This window comes from Mus caroli, unplaced genomic scaffold, assembly GCF_978045245.1.
Source record: "Mus caroli unplaced genomic scaffold, Mus_caroli_1 scaffold_10, whole genome shotgun sequence".
NCBI lineage: Eukaryota > Metazoa > Chordata > Mammalia > Rodentia > Muridae > Mus > Mus caroli.
In genome coordinates this window covers 98,146,466-98,167,670 of record NW_028227265.1, presented here as the reverse complement: position 1 = coordinate 98,167,670, position 21,205 = coordinate 98,146,466, and the positions used below count along the sequence as shown (strand labels likewise).

At 38.9% G+C, this 21,205-nt stretch overlaps 1 protein-coding gene across 9 annotated transcripts in view; it reads right to left on the bottom strand.

The window, feature by feature from the left end:
* The window catches only part of Nrg1 (neuregulin 1), a 203,380-nt gene that overhangs the window by 122,413 nt on the left and 59,762 nt on the right, over window positions 1-21,205 (bottom strand). For 6 of the 9 annotated variants that reach the window (XM_021171058.3, XM_021171056.3, XM_021171057.3 and 3 more), the window contains exons 4-5: window positions 17,897-17,947; window positions 14,983-15,033 (exon numbers count right to left, since the gene is read on the bottom strand). The exons of 2 other annotated variants lie outside the window; for them this stretch is intronic. In XM_021171058.3, coding sequence (XP_021026717.1) covers window positions 14,983-15,033; window positions 17,897-17,947 — 102 coding nt within the window. Of the gene's footprint in view, window positions 1-7,810; window positions 8,209-14,982; window positions 15,034-17,896; window positions 17,948-21,205 lie in introns of those variants that run through there. One more of the 9 variants, XM_085844034.1, reaches the window with a different exon arrangement.

Sequence of the window (21,205 nt, the reverse complement as noted above, 5' to 3'; positions counted from 1 at the left end):
CTGGCACATTGGTAAGTTGTGACAGTCACAAGCTTATGTGGCTTACAATAGATTCTATGTTGTGTAGCTGACACTGATTTTTTTTCCTTAATGAGCCTGTCAGGAAATACTGTTTATTGTATATGCTTGTTTGAACATCTGAGAATTCCCTTCACTGAGGAGCCAGTTAGGAAAATGTTTTCTTCTGATAATGTTTTGTTTTGACTGGTGATAGGAGAAGAATGCAAAGATTCTGTTCCAGACAGGATCATGGCTCGACAAAAGGCTGTCAGTGGGACTGGACGATTATAGACAGAGCAATGTAAACCATCTGTTTCCATTCCCAGGAACCATCAAACAAAATACTCCCCCAAACAGACTTGGCTATGGTATCAATATGACAACAGCTTAATTATCTTAAAGCTTGATTGTTACACGTGTGTATGTGTCTGCATTCCTAAATACAAAAATATAACCAGCTCTGTCCCTACAGTGTTACTTGTATGTATATGTTTTCAGGGCTGACCTTGAAAAAGAACAAAATGCATGTCTATGGGAGGGTTTGGAGGGAACAGAGGGAAGGAGGAAATGCTGTGGTTATAGTATGATATAAAAAACTAAAAATATTATTTTTAAAAGAAAGAGAAAATCCTGGTTGTGGTGGCTTGATTTAAATACAATAAGGCATTATTACGTTCTTCTATTTCTTTAGCAGAGTAAAGACTTATGGAAAGATGCTGCTGATATAAGCTTTTGAAGTCCAATTGGTACCATCTCTTGACTTGTTAAGTAAACATACTAATTTTCAAAAAACCCCCGAACCAAGTATGGTGGTCTCCTCCTAGCCGTAATTCTCAGGATGTCAGAGGCTGAGGCAGATGGACTATTCTCAAAGATGATGCTACTAAAGAAAAGGTTTTGTTTGTTCCTTAGAAAGGAAAGGTTTTAAGCTGCAAAGTTAACGGGTGCAGTATGGCCATTAGATTATCATAGGGTCCTCGACTAACATTCCCAGGGTTTTGCTTATAAGCCATCCTGTTAGTCAGCAAAGATACCCTTTTTATATACCATGTTCATGTCTATGATAAACATCACATATATTTAATTAGCATGAAGCCTGTAATACAGGCATATACCATGAAAGTCATTTCTAGGTCACTGAACTAACTGCCTGCAACTATTTCTACTGCAGCTTATCTCCAGATAATTCTACCCTGCCTAACAAAGAAAGGTCCACTAAAGTCTGAAGGTTCATGTAGTTACAGGAAAGCAGATGCATTATTTATAAGGATGCAGAGGCTAGAAAGTTCGGCTCTGCAGCTTACCCTAGCAGTACTAGGCTCGATGCTATTGTCAATAGGAATCTTGCCAGTGCATTAGAAGATGAGATAGACGGGAGCTCTGCCAAATAAAATAGCTAAGTAATAACAAACGCTAAAAAGGAAGAGCCTTTGGGGTTGGAGAGCGGCCTGAGATCACTGCTGGAGAGATCACCAAGCTTTGCAGTCAGTGCACAGATGAGCTGCAACCCCAATTAATTCACCATGCCTTATCCTCTGTGAGTGCTTGTTCTTAATTATAGTCAGACATCCTTTTCTAAACGTTAAGGCAGCATCTGTAGAGAACCTGGGAATTATAGCTGGCATTAACATACACATGATGCCCGAAGTCAAGCATAATGAATTTCAACTGTATTTAGACCACTATGTTTAAAGAGACACATTACATTTTTAGAGATTTAAAAACAACAACAAAAAAAAAAACAAATCTGTTTCCCTGTTTGAGGTCCAAGAGAAAAGAAACCCAGCTATAGTAGCAACAGTTTCTTATTCTTCCCCTGTTCAAACTGATACATTGTTACAGACAATACAGATACCTGTCAAAGTTTTAAGCTGATTTTGAGAGAGAGCCATTCAATTTCATTTCCTGCTAAATCACTGTCAGTCACTTGGCATTTGTACCACAACACAACAAAATGTTTCATGCTTTAATTATTAACACACCACCACCAGAGGTTAAGATTCTACCTTGCTTGTGGGGATGGGGGAAACCACACCACAAAATTAATAAAAGTCAACTAAACGCATGCAAAAAATGAAAACTTACTATGGATATTCTTTTATTTTTGTAATAATTTTGAACTAGGATGGGGCAAGCTTATGCAAAGGGGGTAGAGCTCACAGGGCCTCAACGCTAGAGCAACAACTTCAGGGGTTGTTAAAGCAAGTAATCCTGTGTCAGTGTTAAAAATGAAACAAAGTTATAACTATATTCTGCTTCCTCCAAAGCAAAGATGTTATAAACTAAGGCTGTACACTCCATTCTAGGTGTATTTTTTCTTCTGGACAACCTGTACATTTGAGATACAGCAAGCACACTTTACCTATGACAACATGCTTAACAATTATCTTCCATCCAAATGTGTAGAGGTGGGAAGGAGGGAAGTATTCAAGGTATCCCTTCTAAACAAATGGAAATTGGTTCCTACAATTCTCAAGTCTGAACATGCAAAAGATGCATTTATAATAATAAATGTATTTATACATTCCTATACTTCACTTAAGGACCTTGATTTATGGAGCTAGTTTGGCCCAAGTCATCTATTTTATGGAGGGGTGGAGAGGCCATTTTTAAAAGCAGCTACAGTGTTACATGGCCTTCGGATATACAGGTGGAACTATCAAAGTGTTTCTCACCCACCTTTACTCTCTGAAGAAATAAACCACATAGAAAGGCTAGGACCGCGTACTGTTTCTAGAAGCCCCTATTTGTTATATACCCTTGGCCAATATTGAATGTTTAAGCCAGTTCTCTCCTTATTTGAATAATAGGATTCAAAATAGCTATTGGCAAATTAAAATACTTGACACTTTATAAGATATGCTTTGCTGGTTTGTTACTGCATATTATAGTAAGAACAAAAGAAAACGACTTTGCTGGCATGATTGTGGCCATTCCTTTACTTCCAACCAAGTTCATGCTTCAGCACCACAAAGAAGGACAGCGACCAGCTAATTCTTGCCCAAATTACTGAGAACCCTACATCCAAGGAGGAGCTAGAGAAAGTGTACCCAAGGAGCTAAAGTGATCTGCAACCCTATAGGTGGAACAAAAATATGAACTAACCAGTCCTCCCCGGAGCTCATGTCTCTTGTTGCATATGTAGCAGAAGATGGCCTAGTCGGCCATCAGTGGAAAGAGAGGCCCCTTGGTATTGCAAACTTTATATGCCCCAGTACAGGGGAATGCCAGGGGCAAGAAGTGGGAGTGGGTGGGTAGGGGAGTGGAGGGGAGGGTATGGGGGACTTTTGGGATAGCATTGGAAATGTAAATGAAGAAAATACCTAATTTTAAAAAAAGGAAAAAAAGATTTAGAAGGAAACTTATAAAATAAAATGTGGAGAAAATGAAAATCATTTCACTGAAAAAAAAAAAAGAAAGAAAGAGACAGATTCTTAAAGACACTATAAAAACAAATATGTAGCTTCAAACCCCCAAATTTCTAAATATAAAAATTAGAAATAATATAAAAGATAGGTAAACAGTAAAAATATTTCAGACAATACTACAAGTGTTCTAAAAAATCATTACAGAAGCCAGCCTTATAATTCAAAATGCTGATTTTAAGATATCTATGGAGCTCTTCTCATAAATTAAGATTAAGGTAGTTTTCCTTTCATTATATAGATAATGATTTGAAAATGACCATGACTTAAAAAAGTATGCATTAACTCAATGTTGGTATTTGCAGCCATTTAATACTTTCTGGGAACTGACACAGGAAGTGTTATGTAAACAATACTACAAAATATATCCATAATTCTTCCTCAGAGCCTTACATCTTGGCGTGGGGACCAATGCTCACACCATGGTATACTGGTAATGACCAGTTAAAACAAGAGCTGTAGGACTAAGAAAGAATAGTTGAAAGTTGGGAACTGTCCCGCCATCCTAGGAGAACAGCAAAAGAACTGAAACCACATTTACAGTTTGATGCGACTATTTCTCTTCCAATTTTTAAGCATAATTTTTAATAGAATATGCAGAGATCAGCACTGGTACTGCACATGGGGAGGGTATTCACAAAACCACCAACCAGTCCTCACAAATACTCTCTCCTCTAGAAACTTCTACTGGCACATTTGTCCATGCACGTTGTATACCAGAACTCACAGCCAATGTTCTTCACCTTTTAAAGAAAAAGCAAGATGCTTTTTGATGTTACCTGTCCTCACACACAGGTATTGGGTTTCATTTTTTTCTTTCTACTAAATATGGTATTGCCCAATCTCAGACATCTGTACCTGAAGTTGAATTAATTCAAAAACTCCAGTAAGCCTATTTTATGCCCTGGAATCCTCAGGTCCCCCACAGAGCTTATCATGTTTGCACACATGGTCACATGTGCACATAAGGGTATGCTCCCTCCCTCACATCTACTTATCCTAAGAGAGATCCAGGAAGACTTTGTGTGGTTTATATTTTATAGCTAAATTGAAGAAAATCCAAACAAAGACTCGTTGATGCCGTGAGCTTTGGGGAACGTTAGCTTCAGAAGCTGCCATGGGACAGTAGGGAGAAAGAGTCTGTTCAGATCAAGTAAGGGGGATATAAAAATGTCACAAAAATTCTTTTATGTTTAGACACTTAAATCATAAACATATTCTACCTGACAAAGAGGGCCTGCTCATGGTACACTTCAACATAGTAGGATACAGTAATGTTGGCAGCTTCATTTTGGTGGAGAAGAATGCTAGCAATTTCTAGCTTTGTAGAATATGAATTTTCAATAGATTTTAAGATAAATATTTGCTCTCAAAGCTACATGATTTGTGAAGGATACAGATTTTTTTTTCAGGTTGACTAAATAGCTGGATGTGGTTGAATGCATGATAATATTTATGTTGAACATTAAGAGGATAAGATCTTAAATATTCTATACTGCAGGATTTTTTCCCTAATACATCCTACTTCTCATATAGAGAATTTGTAATTTTTGAAACCTAAGCAAATGGCTTGCAGGTTTCTTATTAATTAATTGTTGTTCTCAATGTTGGGAGAATCATCAAAAAGGCAAAGTTTTTGGCTTTCAACTTGTTATAATCTAATTTTAACAGGGGCATCCCCTTCTCAACTTAATTTACTATGTTACATCACAAAATTTCCTACTTCACTTTTCCTTGGGTCAATTTAATAATCACTAGGAGCTAATTTTTTCAATGAAGTCTTAACGTTTAATGAAAACGAAACTAAGAGATGATACCTTCCCAACCATGAATATTGTGATTATGTTACTCTAAATGCTTTTAGCAAAATTTCTGAATTCTCAAACTGCTTTCCAGTCCCCAGGTCCTGTGTTTTATTTTGATCACGTCTTATTGGTATTTTACATTTAGTGGTAGATTGTAGAATGTCATCATAAGAGGGAAGTAAATTTCAGGATTCTGATTTCTCAGTAAGAGTCATTTTGCTGAGCTTTGGTTTCCATACAGTATAATAATCTGCTCCACTTAAGGATGACGACTACCACTATTCAATATTTCCTTTTGAATGACTTCCCCTAAACAGTCTTTTTCTAAACCCCTGACTTAATAATATCCCCGCGCCACCTAGTTTATGTCACGATTGGGTGTTGTTACATAAGACCATCACCATTAGGCCTAACTGGCCTTTGCAATTCACTGCAGACTTCTTCAGCTGTGGACAGTGCCTGTCCCCACTTTCCCCTAATGCCTGAAAAAGCACACACCACCCAGCAGCATGTGGTGGATAACAGCAGAAACAGGACTACAAACTGTTTAGCTTACTATAAAAGAAACTGATTTCTAGAGACTTAGGAGCAGAAAAGGGGACATCAGATTTCAATCCTGGAGCTCAGCTGTCACTCAGTTCCGCACTCCTGTTACTTATCTGACTATTGGAATGGCCTAATTCCTTTAAAAATTTTAAACAAAGACTGATTAAGCTTTTTGACTGTTTCAAATAAAACTCCTGGCAGTCAGTACTGAACCAACTCAGGGGTGCGAGCTCCTATCTGATGAGCAAATACAACCTAACTAACCTTCCCTATGCATAAGCCAGTTAAGGGGAAGAATGGATGTGAAGACATCTTGAGGCCATAACCCGCATGGGCTTTGTAATTGGTTTCTAAGACACTGTCGACCTATCTAGACCAATAGATAAAATGAAAAGTGCTGGTCCAGCAGCCGTCTCCGTGATTAGGGGAAGTGTGAACACACAACACAGCACCTTTGTGAAAGCAATGAAGGAATAGCCAAGGACCTCCATGCTGGATTCAGTGTAAGAGCAGGAATGTGAGTGGGAGATGGCTGGATGAGCTTCTCAGGCGTCATTTCCCTCACTGCTGTCTCTGACCCTGATAAAATCCGCAATCAGCATTATCTCCGACTTGGAGCACACCTGCTATAAAATGCTTACCGCGATGATCCTTTTTCTCTTTCAGATGAAACAACCTTTTTCAATACACAATTACTCTGGTGAAAGAAGGTGGCCAATTCTGCAAAAGCTCTTTTAGCACAGATTTTTTTTTCTTTAAAATACTACATGGTCTCACCCACATGTGTCATATACAGGAGTCTTTGATCCCAAAGAATTCGAGAGCCAGAAGTTCCGAGAGTTTGCCAGAAGCTGTGCAAAGTGGCAGGGAAGGGGGAAGGGTAGGGAAAGGTTGGGCAGTGAATAGTTAAACACACATAGAGGCAAGCAAGCTACCCTGGTGCACTATCTCACAGTAATTGACTACAAAGAACAATGAAACTGTGCACCCTGAAAGGCTGAAGGACTTTGAAATGTTTTCAATAAACAAGTGACAAATGTTTGAGTAGCTATTTTAACCTGACAAATATTCTATCATATATCCATGGGTTCAAAATAATTTCAATTTTAAAAAGAAGAGGAAATTAATTAAACTTCTTTTAAAGATTCGGGATCTAACACTCTATATTTTATTCTCAAAGTCATAACACTTTACAAGGCTAAGAGAGAGGATTCCATGGTTAGAAACACTGACTGCTCTTGCAGGGAACCTGGTTTTAGTTCCCAGCATCCAGACAGCTATCATTCCAGTTTCAAGGGATCCAACACCCTCTTCTGGCCTCTGAAGGCACTGCACATTTATGGCACATAGACACGCAGGCAAAATACTCATACAGATAAGGTAAAAATAAATAAATCTTTAATAAAAGAATACTACAAGTCTCATAAATTTTCCCATGCATTCTAATTTGAAAATTATCACTCACATTTATACTTAAAAAAAAAAAAACAGCTCATCTAAAGTGAACACTTTCCTGGGTTAAAAATGCATATTCTTCAGAATTTTTATAATGAGTCTAAAGAGAAAGGAAATATCCTATAAAAATGAGGATGTAGGGACTGGAAAGATGGATCAGGAGTCCACAGCACTGGCCGTTCTTCCAGAGGACCTGGGTTCTATCCTCAGCATCCACAGAACAGCTCACAACTGTCTGTAACTCCACTCTCAGGGGATCTGACAAGTTGTCTGGCACCCTTGGCTGCCAGGCACACCCATGGTCCACTGGCATACATACAGGCAAAACACATGCGCACAGTAAAACAAATACACTTTTAAAAAAAATATGAGTACAATTCAATTTCTAATTCATTATTTCCCTTTAAAATTTCCATATCTGTTCCCGGCAGCGGACACCTGTGCTTTCCTGACGAGTATACTTTCTCCGCCTCCACCTGATTTACTTCTTTACCTTTACTTAGGAGGTCCCCTCCCCCCGCCCCTGCCCCCCCCGCCCCCCCCCCCCGCCCCCCTCCCCCGCCCCTGGGATAAGCGCACCTGTTCTCATTGCACTCGGACACGCAGGGGTGGATCTGTTGCCCAGCCCCCTTTTCAGTGGCAGTCTTCCATTTCCCAAGACAGGATATTTTAGCAGTAAGCATAATAGGATCAGAGCCAATCTGATGCATTCCTAAACGTTTCTGCATAGACAAGGAGTAGGCTCTCACTCCATCTCCAGACTGAACATGGAGCCACAGGAACATGGGCAGACACTGTTAGAGCTGTGATAAGCTAACTTCCTGTCAAGCACATAGAGCCCTGGGGGAATGAAATAAACATCTGTAGTACAGCAAAGCAAAGCACAAAGATGGAGGACCAACTGATTACCTCAGCTGAGTCCCAGAAACAAGCTGGACCAGTGTATTCTTCATATTTATGGTCCTTGGAGCAGCATTTCTACCACTTGTTACTGGGAAATTCCGGCCCTAAATCTCCATCCATATTTCTAATTTTGCTGGTCTGTTTAGTCTTCAGTATCTCTCTCAGCCTTTTCTTTTCTTTTTGTTTAACTTTTAAAAGAAATGCCTTTCCTGTGTTCTGCTTCTCAGATTCTCTGACCACAGGAAAGCCACCACCAAGTTCAGCTTACACGGTGTCACAAACTTGCCAGTTCTGCACCTACAGACGCTGACTCAGGAGACATCTCTGTCTCCATCCTCGACTCCATTTAACCTTACAGACACTTTTTTAATGTTTATATATAAATGTATTTCGGGGTTTTACGTCTAAAGATTAGAACCCCCCCACAATTTTAAGAATTCTACGAAAACAAAACAGTATAACAGTAATTGTTCGATGGCTGGCAAGGGAGGAGTTGAAGGAAGAATAGAGTGAGGAGTTAAGGGAGGAGTTGAGGGAGGGGCTAAGGGAGGGGTTAAGGGAGGGGTTAAGGGAGGAGCTAAGGGAGGAGTCATTGAGGAAGCCTCAAATAATGAGTTCTGTGCCATTAGGAGTGGGTTCTAGTGCTCACAACACAGAGGGTGACAAGAGCTCACAGTGAATTAGCATATCTTTCTTGAGGAAGAACGGAGCTGGATGGCTCTAAAAATAAATTATAAAGACACAGGAAATACTAGTTTCATGACACGAATTTCATAATATGAGTACATGTGTAGTGGATATACTGTGCTCTGTAAATATGCAACGTGATAACTAAAAATAATAACATCTTGAAAGCAGGCAAAATATAGTTTCTTATCTCCCAGCTGATAGTCAGAATTAGATCTTAGTGAGAAGTTGGAGCATATGTTCCAGTAACAGACACCCAAAATAATAAAATATAGGGATGCAACCACTCCATAACTGGCTATAAGAAATTTAACTCTCATACAAATAATTTCATGATTTATGAAAGTGAATAATAAATTATCACCTGGCCTTGAAGAGGCCATGCAGCTCTCCTAAGGACTGATTTTTACCAGAGTAAGAGTCTCATGTTCAGAGAGATCAGCTTCCCCTTAACACAGTATCCCCAAGGTAGATAGCATATTGTGAAATAGATCCACGTTATTACCAACAACCAAGCCTCTCAACGGCTCCAGATCAACTGCTGCTTCTGGTTTCATAGTACGAAAGCCTTGAATGAATGGTGCTACCTGACTCTACCACTAAACTGAATGTTCTGCTACCCACTTCATTACTAGGATTGATTGTGAAGAATACACTTTTTCATAAGTCTTAGCTTTGGGCTCACTTGGACAAATATCATTATTTCCTTGAGTCCTTATAATAATTCTATTTTGATGTTATTTCTTTAAGCAAATCAAAATAGTGTCATAGATATCATAAAAATCTCATAGCGTCATAGATATCATAAATCTTTTTATTATGAGTCCATGATCTGAAATCAGAAGACTCATTTTCAATTTCTGCTCTTAGTCTTTGAATTTAGGCTCATCATAATAGTTTGAGTGGCAATCCCCATGCTTGTTTAGAGCAGCGGTTCTCAACTTGTGGGTCACCAACTCCTTTGCGGACTAATGACCCTTTCAAATATCCGGCATATCAGATTTTTATATTACAATTCTTAACAGTAATAAAGTTACAGTTATGAAATAGCAACAAAATTAATTTTATGTTTGCAGATCATTATGTCAATATAACCTGGCTATAGTAAGGGACCACAGCATTAGGGAGGGTGAGAGTCACTGACTTCAGAGAATAAAATCAAATCCACAGAGCTATCTTCATCATTGACTCAAATTATAAAACCATGTCTTGTAAAAAAAAAAAATGTGTTATACAGAAATCCATTATACATATGGGTCACACATGTGTGGATGTGCACACACATCTTTTAGGTTCAAAAGAATAATTTTCTACAAGGTTAATTTTTCAATCAAATACGAAAAGTTAATCTTGATAAAAAAAAAAAAAATGGGCAGGGTTCTTCTAGCAGTGAACAACAACAAGAGGCACTAAGTGACCGCAGTGGAGTGACACGAAACTCAAGAATCATTGGTAGAAAAGAAATCATTTATAGTTTAATTACAAAAAGAATGAACTGAACATGATATCAGTGATTTGTCTGTATATTTGAGTGATGGGACACACATGTCCCAGCTCCATCACAAGTCGCTGCACTGCCCTAAACCTCTAAGCAATCAGAAAGAATGAAACAATGCCAGTTGGCCAATTTTCCTTTTGAATTATTTTATTGCTATGTGCACCACAGCGATTTTTCATTGTTCACAGTAGGCACAGCTACCATGCCATTGCAAACGCCCTGTTAGAAGAAACCTGAACACAATATACACTTAGTCAGAATGAGCCCTCCTACACAAGAGCTCAGTTTACTACCACCAGAGATCTGAAAATAAAATGCCACTTTTTTTCCAGCTGAGAGTCATTTGAGAGATCAGGACAGTTTTCTCTACCCTTAAAGTGGCTCTGTCGGTTACAGCTGAAGGTAGAAGATAAGAAATATAACTCTAAAGACCCAATGGGCCAGCCAGACGTGGTCCAGTATAGTCAGTCACTGTGCTATTCCCCAGTGCTAAAGCTGTCTCTCATTAAGATACAGACAAAAGACATTTTTGCCCTTTTAGCTAGCTCATGTAGGTGCCAAATCTAAGACTGAATTGTTCATTTCTTTCAGAGACTTCAAAGAGGACTTCCTGGACGTATTCTTTTAAAATGCAGCCGTTGCTGAGAATACATAATATATCGAAATGGCAGGGATTTCCTGGCAAAGGACCTTCAGCCTCCCCGTTGTGGCTGAAAATCATGAACTCATTTGCTTCCCCAACTAGAAGGATAAAATTTTTCAAACCCAAAGAATGCATCAATTCTTTCCCTTCTCACCCTCTCCCATGTGTACAAGTGACTGACCACCCATGAGCACAGCTGTTCAGAACCATTTACATCTGTTTTCTCTCATTACCCTGCCCGATATGTGTTTGAAACATGTAACAGACACAGCAAAGGAGCTGGGCTCAGGAAGTTAGGTAACCTGCTAAGCTCTTACTGTAGCCACAGACTGGTTATCCCTTTCTGTTTTGTTCACCTGCCATGCTTTGCTGGCCATCTTTGCAACTGTGCAAACCAAACCAGTCTAAGGCAACTCAAATTACCTTCAGTACCACATCCTCACTCTGCATTAAAGGCTGCTTTGCTGTCATCTGCAGAATCGCACTCCTTTAAAGATGAAATCCTTAAACAGGGTACTATGTTGTCCGAGTTTGAACCCTGCTGCAAGACTAGCTTTGAGTGACAATTGTAAAGTGGAGCAGGTTCTAGAGGTCGAGCCCTGAGCTGCCACAGAAAGGCATAGCACACAGTAGGCTAATGACAAGTAAGAACCCTGCTGTTACTATTACATGAAACATATACTGCTAGTTAGTGCTATTTACCAGGAGCACATTATGTATTTTTTCTGACCATTTGTGAGCCTTCTCGTTATTTCTTCCCTCTCACTTATGCGTCAGATTGGAATGGATAAGGCTTAAATCAAGACAGGCATTGTTGTCAGAATTATGCTTTTTATAGCATTTAAGAGAATTGTCGGCAAAATGGGGTCAGTGACAGCTGGCATGTCCCAGAAGAGTCATTATGGATGCTCTAAACAGTCCATTTACATTTTTGCTGAGTCTGTGAAAGAGGGAGCAAGATAGTTCTACTGACTATAGCGCAAGGTTCAAGCTGCCCTTTGAAAATCTGTCACCATAAGTAACTCGACACTTATTGGGCCATCCACCTGCAGCTCTTTTAGTCACATAAACCTCATTTGCATAAAATAAATGAATGTAGGATTAGGCTTCCCATTAGAATGATTGCTCTAAGAAAAAGTTAGAATGTGTAAGAAATCTAAATATAGGAAACCTACAATGCATGTTCCCAGCTTCTAAAAGAAAAAAAAAATAGCTTTAAGAAATTGCCTTACAAGAGGAAGGGATGGTATCTTTATTATTTCACCCACATTTTTGAAATTCCATGAAAAATTTAAAACAGGGGAAACAGGCAATGCACATGTAAAAAAAAAAAAAAAAGACCCTTAAAGTCTTCAGTCAAGATTAATTTCTTAATTGATATAGCTTCAAAAATGTATTTTTCTAGAGGACTCGGAGCAGAGGGTGTGTAGTATGAGCAAGACCCTAGGTTTGATACTTCTTCCTAGAAAACAAAACAAAGCAAGAAACCCACAACACGTATGCCAAGGTAGTGTGAGACCAGAGTGTGTGGTGTGTTGAGTGCACAGAGAGGTGGCAGGTGAGAAGCCAGGCAGGGAGCACCTCAGGGTAGAAGAAAGTGCATGCTAATGCCAGTGCCATGACTTCCCATGATGATGGAGACAGCTTTAAATTGCTTCTTCCTATTTCTTATCCGTTCTGAGTTAGAAAAGTGAGGGCTGCTTTGGATCTGGGATAGTCACAGAAAGTGTAGGGAACAGACAGTATCGGGGGATCAACAGACTCAGCAACCCAGGAAGGGTTATGAGTCAACAAAGTGGGGCAATGCAAATATGCTGGCCTGCGTTCTATCTGGGTATGACGGTACACTTAATAAAAAAAAAAAAAAAGTGAAGGAGAAGTAGGTGGACCTCTGGGTTCCCTGGCCAGCCTAACTTACCTGGGAAATTTTAGATCACCATGTGAACTTTTCCATAGTATTTTATTTAAAAAAAAAAAAAAGCATATTGAAATTTTAAAACCACTTTGCTAGTGCTGCCTTAAACTGAGTCCCATGCCCCTCCCTCACTCCCTGTGCTGTTCTAAGTAGACCTAGAAAGCTGGGCTTGGTTTATATTTTCAAATTATAGAGCATACTTTCATGAGATGAGAACAGGCACTAGCTAATCAGCTCAACAATAATGACCTGCCAAGGACAGCGTGACCCAGGAGAATGACAGACACATGGACATGCAGCCTTTCTTACTCCTACACTATCACCAAACAGCAGGATATAACTCTGCTGAGAGGTAAAGAAATGGACTCAGATTCCAAACTTATTCCTTTTCCCACAGCACTATAATCCACAGAAATGTAAACCGGGAGGCTCATTTCAGTTCCCCAAAGTCCTGGAAAGCCAAAATTAAACTAATCCCTCCATTCCAGAAGTGTTCACACGTGTTTAAGAACATTGTCCACCACCCTATCCATGACAGCAAGAAAGGCTCAATGGCGTCATTCAAAGGGATCATATAGGAAGAAATCATTTTCAGAAAATATGTGAAAGAAGAAAATCTAGATTTTCTTTGGTACAGCATATTTTTTAAAGCAAAACTCAATATGACTCCTTAGAGTCATTTTATAAAATCCATACATTTGCCCTAATGATTCCATAAGTAGAACCAAATAACGAATATTGTGAGCAAGCCAGTAGGAAGTGTCATTTGAATCTGTAACAAGGGGCCTGAGAAAGCCTGCTAGCCCTCCTAGAATTTCATTTCCTGTTTGATATTCGTAGATTGCTGCTATCCAGTTGGTTAAATACTGTGTATGTGGGTAGATCAGTAACTCAGGCATCCATAGATTTTTGATTCATTTTGCTTAATTTGGGTGCTGGGGATGATACCTGTGCCAAGTACTGTAGAGCTAAACTCCTAGAAAATAACATGTTTTTATATCATATAGTTACAAGTTTTGTTCCACTAACCTGGAGGGAAAAGCTTTACTACCAAACACATACATGTGAACAGACTGACAGAATGAGGTAAGTTACAAAACGTGCCAACTGCCTCTTGGTTTCTGCCATAGCTGCTAAGTAAGTAAGATACTGTTTCTTTAACACATCCCGTAAATTGGAGAAGAACACAGGCATGCATTTACTGAAGAGCTCATCAAAGAAATGCTTTAAATTAAGAAAAAAAATTAACAAGAAAAAATAGCTCTCAGTTTTATTGTCAAGATCTAATATGCCCTCATGTTTTATATCAAAATTTAATTCAATGATTTTCAGCTAATAAGTATCAGGAGCTGGTTTTACTAATCACTGGCAATTTTTTAAGCTCCCTTGACATCACATACAGCACCAATCCATCTAGCAGAGGAAGAAGCCTGCAAGCACAAAGCACATTTCATGGTAAACAGGCCAAACTCATCTGGGATCTTGCCTAGGGACGTGCCTGCAAACCTCTTCATAATTACTTACTAGCTATCAAATTTGAATTAAGGACATCTATATATAGTTTCTTCACTCTGCCACAGCAGACTATAATGTGAAATTGAGGAACTTTGGAATAGAAGTCCCAAGCAACTGGGTTGTGGGACCTTTGGCAGTCTTTGAAAGTGTCAAGACAAGGTATGGAACCTTTTACGGTTGCCGAAGATGTCAAGACAAAAAACAAAAAACAAAACAAAAAAAAAAAACAAAACAAAATGAAACCAAACAAACAAACAAACACTCCACAGAAACCTATTCCAAACTAGGCCTCAGATGCTATGCAATTATTATTATTTTTTTTAACATTCAAGGGCACCATATTATCCAGAAACTAACAAGCATGTGGCATCATGGGATCCTCTGAAGTCTATTTGGCAGGGAGCTGGTGTCTATATCTTGTTAGTCTGAAGCACAGTAGAAGGTCATTTCTGCTCCAAACCAAAATCTCATCCTGTTCCAAATTCAGCACACCACACCTCCATAAAGTCGAAGGGTACATGTGAACATGCTCACTGGCAGAAGCTTTTACGTTAGGTTAAAGACTAGTAAGTATAAGTATGTGTACTTACATGAAGAAGTATTTGCGCCTTCTGTTGAAACTGATATTCTAATGGGAGACTCTATAAAACATAAAAATGGAGTGAAGCTTTATTGAGTTATGCTACTTAAAAATTAGAATGTTGCCAGGCTCTGGAGTTGCCCAGAAAAGCTGTGCTAAAAAGCAGTGCAAAGAGCCAAATAGAAGCATCCCTAAAACAAACAGATGCACGCACTAGGCAAGGACAGCAAAGAGACATTTCTGCTCTTTAAGTGCAGAGACTTCTGAAAAAGGTAGAAAAGGAGAGAAACCCTCTGTAAAGACCTCCCACAGACCAACTGTGAAATGAGCTTTGGAGAAATATCCCTCGTAGCAAGCTCACACTACAGGTGGAAGAGGGAAGAGATTATTCTCTCTCTTAGGTACAGGCTTAACGGTGTAGAGAAATACCACTGCAGCAGAATGGGCATCGTTCACACACTCAGTTAACAAGAGTGAAAATATTTTAGGGGAATTTGGATCAGCATAAACATCCTGACCCATGCAGTGCCAAACAAAGTCCTGTACAGGAGCCACACAAGGAGCCAATAGAACATGCTGAACAAGCAAAACAAGCTAGGGACGTACTAGATTTGCTTAAGTAGCAAGGATGGAAAAGGAAAAAAAAAAAAAAAACCCAGCATTTTAGAAATGATTGAACATAAAGAAGACAAAGAGAAAAAGATGAGACCTAAGGATTTTCAACCCTAGGAAATCAGGGGAAAAAAAAAAAAAAGGTTAGTATTGAAGAAAGTTAAAAGTTGACAGGTAGAACATCATATTCCTATCAGCTTTCAGGAAAGGATGGGGACAATCTAACTTCCCCACAGAAGCACTATAGTATGGTCAAAGCCCAATTTCCTAACAATGTCTACTGGACTTGATAATGAAGTCCTTACAATGCACGAGTGTCTGAATGATAGGTAACAGAATCTACTTAATTTCATTTCCTCCCTCCTTAAACATCCCCCCACCCCTTCCTGTCTTCCTTTTCTTCCTGCTCCACACCACCCTTTTCTCTCAGATTTTGAAGAGTGGTTTTGAAGAAAAGAGTAAGTACTCAGAAGGCAAGAAAAGGGGGAGGAAGAGAACAAGGAGGACGAGGAGGATGAGGAGGTAGAAGAAGAAAAAGAATGCTGTGTAGGATTCTCTGGACTACTGTAGCTTTAGGTATGGCATGGTGAGAAACGACAACTATGCCAAACCAAGAATAAGGTGGAGAGCAGTGGAGAGAGTGCTCAGCTCCAGGGACCCTCCCTTTTCCTTTCTGAGATACACAACATAACATACCTAGCACTTTAATTTTCCTTGTCTGTAAACCGAGTTTGGAGGAGGAAAGGAAGGAGAATTTTATTTAATTATAACATTAAAAGAAAATCAGTTTTCAATCTCAACTGTCCACAAAGTTACTGCCAAATAAAGACTAGATTTTTTTTTAATTTCCCAAGGTTCTATTAACCATAAAACCATAAAAATAAAGGTAACTGTACTCCTTACCCCTCATCAAGGGAATTTCTCATTGTAATAGATAGAGACCATTACAGAAAATCACAACCTATCAAAATACAGACTTAAGACGCTCAGTCCCAATGGACACATCTATAAAACACTCACACATCTAAGACTCAGGGACAATTGCAAATGAGAGGGTGGAGATTATAAAAGCCAGAGGCTTAGAGTGTATGTAGTGATCCTGTCTATCCCAGTAATGTTAGGAACTACACCCATGAACTCTTACCAACATGACTGCCTGGACATGAGGTGAACAAGGACAGAAACAGACATGTCAAAGTGGATGGGGACAGCCCACAAAACCTCAACCTCACATAAGGAACTACAGGCAACTAAGGAACAATGAATGCCAAGAGTGGAAGAGATAGTCTTCTTCAGGGAAAAGCACACCAACTGGCTATCTTATACAAATGGTCATCCCCCAAAATGTACATACAAGTAACATTATATAGATTGAACAGGTTATACTTAGAAATCATATATACATATACATTTTATATATATGTAACAATAATTAATGAAAAAAAAAAAAAACCAGGCCATGCATTTGATGGAGAGCAAGGAGGGCTATATCAGAGGGATTGAGGGAGGGGGAAAAAAGAAATAAGATAATTGTTTGTAATGTCAAAAATAAAAGAAAAAATAAATAGCTGGGCATGGTGGTACATGGCTGTAACCTAGGTCTAGGGAGACAAAGAAAGAAAGACTCCAGGAAGGATGCTAGATTAAGCCACATATGCAAATTTCTGTCTTAAAACCAGCTAAAACCACAACTGACTAAGTCACTGTACAACTAGTAGAGAAACTAGTGAACTATGGTTGTATACAGATTTATAGAGCTGGGTTATAATTAGCTCATGTCTTCCCAGACTCCAACCACAACCAGTAAATGTTACAGGCAAAATGAAAAGAAACAGAACCTTACAATAATAAGTTTTGAGAAGCCAAGCTATGAGTTTTTGTGGCTGTTATTTCAAATTTAGTCAAGCAGAACTTGCGAATAGCATCTCAGAGGTCAGACCTAAGATGCTGGGTCTACCATTGAGGCACATAATCTCATTCTGAGGAGTTGCCCAAGCAACCAAGAGAAGCACCCCCAAAGACAGAAAAATCTCATCTTGTGCTCCAGATTTCCCTTTAACCTGTCTAATGTCACCAAGTAGCACATAGATATGATCTCTTTCTCTCCTATTTGTATCTTGAGCCACCAATCAGGCCTGCAGCAAAGAACCATCCTGCCTTAAGTAAAATTCAAAAATGCAGAAGGGAGCTCAGAAGAATACCAGAGAAGACAGGAGTAGCTGGAATTTGGATGCAAGGGGAGTGCTGGTTAGTGTGAAGAACAGCCAGCAGTTAAGCCTGGTTAGTCAAACTTGCCTGGATCTTTTCCTTACCTGAGGACACATAGGGTCTTTCAGTAGAGGCTGGCATGCCAGTGGTGAGCTCTGAAAAAAACAAAAGGTGACAGGCGATTATGGGGTAGTGCAGGAGGCTAGGAGCTGGGGCCATCGCCTATGATCCAACTGCAAATGAGTGCGAGCAAGGACGAGCAGTGCCTTGAAGACGTCCAAATAAATAGTTCTCCTTTTGTGGGGGAAGAGCATGAGACGAAACATGCTAAGTAATTATGAGGAACTGTTTGCTCCCCCTGGGGAGAATGAGGAAGAAAGGAGCACTTGAGAGAGACAGATAGTGGGTTTCTTGGAAAGGAAAAAAAGAAATGGGGAATCAAGAGCGTCAAAGGCAATGTCATACCAAACCAAGGGGGAATTTCTAATACTGTTGTGTTCAAAAATGAAAGCATGCAACATTTGGTGGTGTTTTCTTTTTTTTTTCCTTTCTTTCTTTTTCTTTAGTACAAACTGGCAAACAGCATCAAGTTTTAGCATAGAATTCTTCAAATTGCCAGAATTGATCAAGATGTTGGCTACTCGGGACAGGGCCTAAGTGAGCAGATAGGCTCCCTGAAGGAACAAAGGATAAGTGTGCATCATAGAGAATGCCATCATCCTGAGAATTAGGAGACTTATTCAAGAATCTAAAGTTGCTTTCTTAATGCCTTAAGAATGTAATAAAGGAGTGAGGAGTTACACTGTCTGAATAGCTCAGTATGTAGTCCCAGCGCTAGCTTTAGTTCATTAGATTTAAATGTTTTTATTGTTTTTGAAAGACAGTTTTGTGATACTGGCATGATACAAAGGAATAATGATGGAATCATTCAACCTTGACTGTGTCTAAGTAACCGAATGCTGTATATTTCATTCACCCTAACCAAGACAAAAATAAGCTGAGTCTCATGTGATGCCAGTTACCAAATGAAAGTCACTACATCTGCCACAAAATCATGAGAAGGTCACAAATGCTACCATTTCGCATCTAAATCAATACAAACGCTCATCATAGAGTGGGGTTTGCTCATTATCACCATGATGGGACTAGCCTAGCAGGAAAGAAGAGTGAAGTGATCAGATTTCTTTAACTTCTGACATTTCTCTAGGGATGAAAGAGTTTGAGAAACTAGGAGGAAAGAAACAAGTTGTGTGAGATTCCAGAGCAATGGTCAAGTATCTTGGGTTCAAGTATCAATGGCAAGAAACATGGCTTTGCCAGGTACAGATGTTAACCTCCTAGTGTAAAGTAAGTGTAGACGATCAATTGTTCTTTGTCAAGAATTCTAAGGAGAATTATTGACAGAATAAGACTGTTTCTGTGGCATCTAAGTTTCCTACAGCAGTGTTTACACCCACTAGACATGGCACAAAGTAAAAGGGACCTGTATATGAGGGTGTAGGACTTTTCTGAAACTTTCTCGTGCGGTGGGCAGTAGAGAGGATGTTCTCAGTTGGACCAAGTGCTGACACCTGTTTCTGAATCAGCAACAAGTAGCTTTATTGATTTGGGCTGTAGAACATAAAATAAAATTGTTCTTCTTTGGAAACATGTAATCTTAGAGAAACTTTTTTTTCCCAAAGCCAAGATTCACAATAGTTGTTCTTCCATAGGCATGCCTGGATAGAGCACAATGCTTTCAGACTGTGCGCCCACACTGAGGGATGCCTCTGAAAGATGCCTCCTCACTGCGTCCTTCAGAATGCATCAATGACTTGACCACCACATTGACACTTCACACTTATAATACCTGACAAGAGTTGGGCAAAGCCCCAAGCCCAATCCAACGTCAAAATTTTCTTCATATTTATTTTTGGCAAACCAAGTGATTGTGTACCATGACCTTCAAAGAAGTTTTGTTTTGTTTTGTTTTTTTAAGAGCCATTCTGAAAGACCTCAGAGCAGAGGACAGGTTAACCATAGCTTCCTGCTGCGATTGAATGCTGCATTAGACAAACGTTCATGGTAGCAAATGTTTACAACCGTTATACACGGAGGATCCTGAAAATAATCCCCTTCCTAAATTAGATATTTATTCTGGAGATCTTTAAAACATCTTTAATGACTGTGGTTTACACAAAAATACTTCCTGAATTAATATGGAGGAAATGCAAGCTGAGAGCTTAAAAAATAACTTATATTAAAAAAAACAGTAGATACTTTTAAAAGATCTTTCCTATTAAGAAAAGATAATCTTATTGATTAATACTATACAGAAATCTTTTTCCTCCTGTGTAGAGTCAAAGATTTAAAAACAAACAAACAAAACTTGTTTAGTTTTGGTGTGATTGGAATTTTACATCCCACTTACAGATTTAAAAATCATAAGTGCTACAATCTCCTTGATTAGCAGCTAAGCAGTGTATTTTAGTACAGTAAGTTGGCATATTATACTTCAAATGTCGACTCAATGGTGTAAATAATGAGGTTTCAGAACCATCAGGAATTGAACACTGCTAACCAACTCATGCTCAGTAGACATGAGAACATAAACAACATTGTGGTATTTTTCATATTTGGATGATTATTTTAATAAATTAAATCCAGTCTCGAATTGCAATGGCTGATAAATGTTCTCCACAAAATGATTTTCTAATAAATATGAATACATGACTTGTTCAAGACTTTGTTGTGGGCATAATGAGAACATCAATATTCACTAAAATACACGTGCGTGCACACCCACACATATACACAAGTCTGTGCACATTTAACATATATTACCTAATTTTCTATTTTCCCTGAACCTTTAAGTGTCTACTATGCATAAGAAAATTGTGATTAAAATGATTTTTAAAGTGTGTGTATTTATTTACAATGGTAAAACATAAACCTAAGAAGACCTTTGAGTATCTGAATCTATACTGTCCATAATATATAAGCAGCTAAGAAGTTTCAAATTAATAAATACTGAAGGGAATCTATGCCTGATCTGTCATATTCTAATCATATTGTTAATGTTTATTAGCTTTTGAGTACTTTCCATAACACAACATATGTGGAAAGTGACAAATAAATTGTAAACCCTATTTGACTCCAGCCCTAGTAGTGCTGCCTTCAACCCAAACAATTAGACCAGAGACAGAGGCAAGGAATTCTCCTTGAACTTCAGGCCAGTCTGCTCTAGATAACAAGTTCTAGGAAAGCCATGGCTGCACAGTGAGATCCTATCTTAAAATAAATAAATACATAAAAATAAATAAAACCTATTTGACATTCTTTCAGTGAGACTCCATGAGCTATTCATGAATAGCATATTTCCCACAACACTGTTTGGGAGGAGGAGGGGGTAACTAAGCCTATGACCCACACGA